The following is a 7052-nucleotide window of genomic DNA, read 5'->3' on the forward strand; positions in this document are numbered from 1 at the left end:
GCCAGGAAGACTCCACTCCTTCGAGATGCCCATCTGGCCTGGTGGGTGCCCACAGTGCTGCTGGATGCCTGGGGCACGTCTGTACCCACTGCCCAGTACTGACAATGGAGGCACCAGGCAGCCTGCCCAGGCAGCAGGGGTGTCCCCTCCCTAACTGGGTCACCGGTCCCTACCCCCCAGGCTACGGCGTGGAGAACCCAGCAGTTTCATGTAGTGTAGTGGGGTGGCGGGAGCCCTGCTGGCAGGCAGAACGTGTGCTTGTGGTTTCTGGGAAACGCTGTAGAGATCTGCAGCATTTTTAAAATACTTGTGTTCCCACCCGCCACACACCCCCCTTCGCCCCACTCCTCACCCACCCCCAGTCTGGTTGTTTGCATATCTGGTATTTTCCAGAACTATTTCAATGTAAATAAGAGTGATTAGAAGGGAGCAGAGGGCAGAGTGGCCAGGGGTATGGGGGTGAGCCAGAGGGGTTCTGGCCAGGGCTGGAAGGGGCCAGAGCGGGCTACCTCAATCAAGGCCCTACCCCCGCACCAGGGCTCCAAGCTGTGCCTGCAAAAACAACCAATGACCATGACATGTACCCACACCCAGTTCAATGTGGCCTGGGCACTGTGCCCACCACCCACGGGCTGGGTGGTCAGGGCACTCTGGGGCTGCAGTGTGTCTAGCATCTCATCTAGAAGAAGCCAGAATGGTGCCTCTGAGGACAGAGGAGGGATACCTAGCAGATAGAAATGACCTAGTCCGCTATTCTATCCTGCTGGTCCCTTGCACCTCACTAATCCAGGACAGATAACCCCAAAAATGCTCCTAAAGACAGTTTATCTATCAGTTTTCATGCTCTTGACACCTACCCACTGGCCCCTCATTACCAAAAGAACTCATTTTGGGTCCTACTCTGAGCCCCCAGGCCGAGTTCTCACATGGTGAGACTCTGATGCCACAAGTGCCTGAAGCTTTGGCACAAAATAAAGTAAAAATTTCCTGTTTAAAAAACAAAAAACAAAAACAAAAAAACCCTCCAAGGATCATTTGGTGTACCATTAGGGACAGAAGCATTCTAGAACACAGCCCAGGTAGCACCCAGCCACGTCAGCACCACCAAAAGCCTGTGGGAAAGCCCATCACTCAGCAGCTGGCCCTGCAGACCTGCAATTTCTAGTGTCTTCTTGGAATCCTGCAGGCCCCACTCCTGACAGCACCCAGGGGTCCTGGGGACAAGGTTGATGAGGCTCATACAGTTTCTGCCAAGGGATCCAGGGCTTCCACTATAGCAAAAGGGCCCCCGACTGGCCAGTCTTCTACGGAGCCACTGATGTCCACGCCTGCAGGCCTGAGAAGCTGGGCTCCAAGAAGCTGAAAAAAGCTAAGAAGCACCCAGTGTCCCATCTCTCCCTTCAGCCTGCTATCTTTCAGAGCTATAGCGAAAGTGTTTGGACAGAAGCATAAGGAGTTCCCACTGGAAAGAAAGCCTTACCAGGAAAAAGGATAGGAGAGCACTGAGAGGGACTAATTAAGGAGGCTGCAAAATTACCTTCCCTGGATGACTTTAGAGTCTGGGTAGAGGGAAAGATACTAATTTACTACCTGCCAAAGTCTGCAAAGTGATCTCACCTAATACATAAACATGTTTATCTTAAATGAAGACCCACAAAATATAGAATATGGAATAAAAGCCAAGTTTCCCTTTAGCTCCAATCTTATTCTCCTCAGAGAAAACTGCAGGGAGTTGGCTGGGTGTGCATTTTTCTCCGATTTCATCTTCTCATATTCTGGGAGGAGAGAATAAGGCCCATTTATAGAGATCAAGGGTCATGTCCTCTAAGAGGCCTCTCCTAATTGCCACCCCTTCTCCTTAGATGGCACAGGCCCTTTCCTCCTTCCCACCAACTGTTTACCTATACAGACTTCTGTGATAGCAGTTATGGTTCACGGTTGCCTTTCTTTACTTAGGTTTATGCTTCCTTAAGGAAAGATTCTATTTTATTTATTTAATCCCCCAGTGCCCAGTACAGTGAGTGCTTGGTTCTTTAACAGACTTTATTAACTGCATAAGGGAATGAATAAACTGGGGGTCAGAGAAGTTTGGTAACTTTAGTAAAACTCAAACACAGGTCTTTCTGGTTCCACAGTCTATGCTCTTTCTACCATAACATGCCCTCTTCTAGGTTCTCCTGAGTGTGGAGCTGGTTTAGACCGATATGATAACCTCTTAATGAACTTCACAGCACTACAACATTTGTGGGCAAACCCCAGGGTCCAATGGAGAAGACACTGTATCATAGATCTCTGGCAAATGCCTGACAGCTCAGGAAACTAGACTTGACTGGGAGTGGGAGGTAGGCCTTCCTTTAAACTTCCACCTCTCCCCTCCCACCACATCCTCAAAAGCTCAGAGAAGTAGTGCTTTCTGGGTAGGGCTCCCAGGAAGGCCAGCTAGCTCCTCTGGTTCTTGGCAGCAGGACAACCACATTTTGGCAGGGGTTAGCCAGGTGGGCTTTTCTGAGGTCAGCAGAAACATCCTACATTCCTAGACAATCCACGGTGGACCTGCTGAGGATACAAACGTAAGGGACTAGCTCTCCTTTCTCCCAGACTCTAGTCTCCATCCGGCCTCTACCCCTTCTCAGTAGGCATTGACTTTCTCACCCAGACTCATGGAACTGGATAGAAGAATTCTGACCCAACTAGGGTTTTAAGATCCTCATCTTTACCAACACCTCCCTTAATCTCACCAGCCTCATAGAACTGTTTGCCTTTAGAAAATTTAAGAGTAATTGATCTCAAAACAAATGACCCCAAAACACTTTCCCTGAAAGAACTTAGCAACTTCCTCAAAACTTGGCAATCACACTTGACTCCTCCTCCCCTCCTTCCCTCACACTAGTCGGGCACTAAGACTCCAGAGCCTGCCTTAGTTGCTCACATCTGATACCTCTCTCCATCTCCAATGCGTCCACCTAAGTTCAGGCCTCCATTCATTATACTAGAAATTACTACACTAGCTCTCTCACTATTCCACCAACAGCTGCCCTTGCTGCACCTGAAAGCATGCTCCATAAGCAGCCAGAGAGATTTTGTAAAATCTGTCCCTATCACTCCCTGATTAAACTGCTACGTTGCCCTTCGGTTAAAGTTTACATTCCCTAGCATGACTTGCAAGGGCCTTGATGACCTGGCCCCTGCTCACTTCTCTCAATACTGTCCCAATATACTGTCCCCCAGCCTTATTCCCCAAATGTGCCATGCTCTCTTGATCCTCTAGGCTTTGACATGTGTCTAATACAGTAATTTTCTTTTCTGCCTTTCCTATACTCATCTCCTACCCAAATGTCAGCTCTTTGACTCATTCTAAAGACTGTACTTGAAGTCCCTCTTCTGTGCTCCCTAAGACCCTATACTGGACTCTGTCATTGAGCTTCTCAAATGGCATTGTTATTGTCTGCTACTTGACCATCTCTCTCTTTGGGGCTGAGATTATGTGCTGCTCACTGCGGCATCCCAGGACCTAGCACATAGTAAGTGCCAAATAAATGTTTATTTAATAGGTAGGTGAGTAGAAGAATAGATGGCAGAAGAATTGTTGCTTTTCTCAGGCCTGCTGAGCGATTTCTACCAGGCCCTAAGTCTATCCTACTACTGTGGCTCACTCCTACTCCCAATGGAGCCCTGTCTAGCAGCTACAGGGACACACAAACAAGGTGTGAGCCAAGCATTCTGGACACACACCATGTGAGAAGGAAACCCAAGGGACTGTCTCTCCCTGGGGCCTTCTGAACAGGCCATGGACAGGAGCCATGGGGCCTGGCCCCCATCTGTGTGCAGAAAGAGAACAGATGGCTAGCCAGCTCCCTCAGAGCTCCCTGGGGACAGGCAACATGTGGACACAGTTGATGGATGGCCTGAATGGCAGGGTGGCCACCAGGGCTGTTCTTATGGGGCTAGAGTTGTCAGGGTACCCTACCCAGGAGTCTGGAGGAGGCGTGAAGACTCTTTTCTTGGCGTGGAGCTGGGATTAGGACTACTGCCAAGAAAAGGAGCAGGAGTAGGAGTGAGAAGAAGAGGAGGAGATAGAGGACGAGAGCCTCAGAAGAGGCTGCAGCACTCCCACACTGGCTCCGGGGTCTGTCCCAGGAAGCTGGAATGCTGGGCTCACCCGGCTCCTCTCTGCGGTAGCATGAGTCCCCACCACCTACCCAGGTAAGAAAAGATACGGGGCTTCTCTCAGCCCTGTGCTTCTTATTGTCCTGTCAGATGGCTCTAGGAGACATATGAACATGGGGCTTTCCACTGTGTTCCCTGCTGGATCCCCAGGTGGAGGAAAAAGTCTTCTGGGTACCATCTGGGCTTGCCTGATGGGGCGAGAGCAAGCCAGCATTTCTGGGATACCAGCTGTGAGGTGGGATCCATCAGGACCGCTAAAGCTAAACTATTCACTTCTCCAGGGATGGGGTAGTTGCAGCTAGTTGGGAAGGAGAGTGTCTGGGAAATATGAGATGCCAGGATGGTCCCTGTGCTATAAAGAGAAAACTAAAACAGCATCTGTGATGCCAGGCCCTGAGCCCCACAGAGGCCTGTGCAAAAAAACAACAATCCCCTAAGGAATTCATTCTTTAAGAAGAAAAAAATTCTATCTGATGAAAGCAATGGTAGCCTGGAAGAAAATAGATAGACATGGCAACATAGTACGGTCTTTGGTTCTGAGATAAAGACCACTTTCCCTCTAAACTGTGGTTCTCTGAGCTGTCTAGACTGGTGGCTAACACGGTAGGTGCTCAGTGTGTTTCTGGAATATGTGTCCAGGCCCTTTCCTGGATTCCACCACAGGCTCCCTCCCACTCACTACCCCTTCCTGACTAGCAAAGCTGCCTGACCCCACCAGCTCCAGGGTAAAGGAAGGTCTGGAACCCAATTCCAGTGCTTCCTGGCAGAGTCTGACCCTGCTGCTCCCAGGCCTTCCAGGCCTGATCTGCTGCTAGGCTGAGCAGCCATCTGAGTAGCCACTTCTCCACCCTGGGAGAAAGCTAAGACCAGGACTCTGCCTGCTTCCTTAGCATATCCTCCCACTTCTGACTTGGATACAGCTGACTGGTCACTTAGTGCTGAAAGGTTCTGGCCAGACTGTGCACTGGTCAGTCTTCAGGGACCAAATGTAGACGGTCCTAAAAGACACAGCTGGAAGAGAGGGATGGCCAGAGGCCAACTTGTCCTTCACGTACTGTCTCCAGGCAGAACACTCCAAATTGATATCTAGCCACCCTACCAAAAGACATCTAGGGTTAGAGATGTCCATCTACCTACACACCATCTTTTCAGGAGTTAAATTCAGTTGGTCCTTGGTAAACAAACAGATATCTGCTAAATCTGATTGACACTCCTAATTTAAATCTCTTGCTCCTATGTCACCCCCTTCCACTGCTCTTTTGCATAGGCAGGATAACAGGTGGTGTCTCAGAGATAGTCAAGTCACACTTTCTCTGTCGGCTTAATCTCTGTTGCTTTTCCAGGGCCACGCTCTTTCTTCTTCTAGGAGAGGTAATAAAACTCTTGGAGCTCAAGTGATTTTTATATATTAAACCTAGTCATTCCCTGCTTCAAATCCTACAATGGTCCCATTTCACTGGGATAAAATCTAAACTCCTACCATGACTTACAAGGTCTTTCATAATCTGGCCCCTGTATCTTTGCAACCTTACCTGGTATTCAACTCTTCACTCACTCAGGGGTAAGAGGAGGCCTGAGGTCATGTCCCTAGGAGCTACCAAAGCAGCTATATATCCCAGACGTTCTATGATAGCCCTGCTTTGAAATTATTTATCTATTTTTTACCTCCAATACCTAAATAACATGGAAATCCTATATTTTAGTTCCAATACCAGTTGACTAGTGGTACAGACTGTCTCTCGTGCCTGGAATGGCACATGTTAGCCTCCACGCCCCAATTTAGGGCTCAGGAATAATGGTGCCCAAACCCCTAACCTACCCTTGTATCATGAAGCCTGTATGACCATGTTTCACCTCCAGTAAGGTTACTCCTCCCCATAAGCCAGGTAAGTGGTCCCTGTAGCCCAAGGAGTGGCTCGGCTTCACTGTTCACACACTCACTAGGTTGCAGCTCTTGGGTACTCTAATCATCTACCTAAGTACAACTGCAGGAGACGCCAGCAATCCCCGTCCCTGCTCACCCCCAGCTGCCCAGGGAAACACTCACATCAGCTGGCTCCCTGCGGGGTCCCTCGCTACTCCGCAGCCAGCTCCGGCTCAACTCGCTGAGCTCTGGGATGGGTTGCACCTTGAGTCGCACGCTGTCCCCGGACTGCCGGATCATCTCCACAATCTCATCCCTGGACTTGCTCTCCACGTTGTTGCCATTAATCTCCACCAGACGATCACCCGGCACCAGCCCCAAGGCCAGGTCCTTGGTGCCCGCACCAGGCTCAGCAAAATGAACCACCCTCCGATAGACCTGGCCCTCGGGGCCCCGATCCAGCATGGTTGTGCGCCTCAGGGAGAAGCCAAAGTCTCCAGTGGGCCGTCGTTGCAGCTCCAGTTCCCGGAGGGCAGGTGGTGGCAGGGGCACCACTGGAGGCAAGCGTAGGTCAGCTGGAAACCTTTTAGTCACCAGCTCAGGGACTCGGGATCGGGGCCCTGGTCGAAGAAGGCCTGGGCCAGGATGCTGCACCAGCTGTCCCTCTAGAGTCCTCACCTCCACCTGTGGAGATGGGGCAGCAGAGTGCTCTGAGGGGGTGGAGGTCTCAGAAGCACTCTCATCCCTGCTACGCTGGGAGAAAGAGAAGCGTTTGACAATCATCTGTGAGTTCTGCTTGGCCAGGGAGCCGAACTTGGCTGCCCGCTGCAGCACGGAACCACGAAAGCTGCCTTCTTCACCCTTGAGGTCATCGCTGGAGCTGGCTGTGCTGAGGTGGCCGGAGTCTAGGATGACGCTGCCCCTGTTGCTGTCGGAGTCAATGTCTGTCAGATGCAGGTCCGAGCCGCTGGCCACCTTAATGGGGATGGGGTTGGAGATTTCCAGGCGCATCTTAGATTCA

At 50.7% G+C, this 7052-nt stretch overlaps 1 protein-coding gene across 1 annotated transcript in view; it reads right to left on the bottom strand.

Moving 5' to 3' along the window:
* MYO18A (myosin XVIIIA) overlaps nucleotides 1-7052 on the bottom strand; it is an 82061-nt gene that overhangs the window by 74778 nt on the left and 231 nt on the right. Inside the window, 1 exon segment of the mRNA XM_025041829.1 lies at nucleotides 6215-7052. This exon segment is cut by the window's right edge and continues 231 nt beyond it. Within this exon segment, the coding sequence (XP_024897597.1) occupies nucleotides 6215-7052 (838 nt within the window).

The sequence above is a fragment of the Pteropus alecto genome, unplaced genomic scaffold (assembly GCF_000325575.1).
Source record: "Pteropus alecto unplaced genomic scaffold, ASM32557v1 scaffold98, whole genome shotgun sequence".
Taxonomy (NCBI): domain Eukaryota; kingdom Metazoa; phylum Chordata; class Mammalia; order Chiroptera; family Pteropodidae; genus Pteropus; species Pteropus alecto.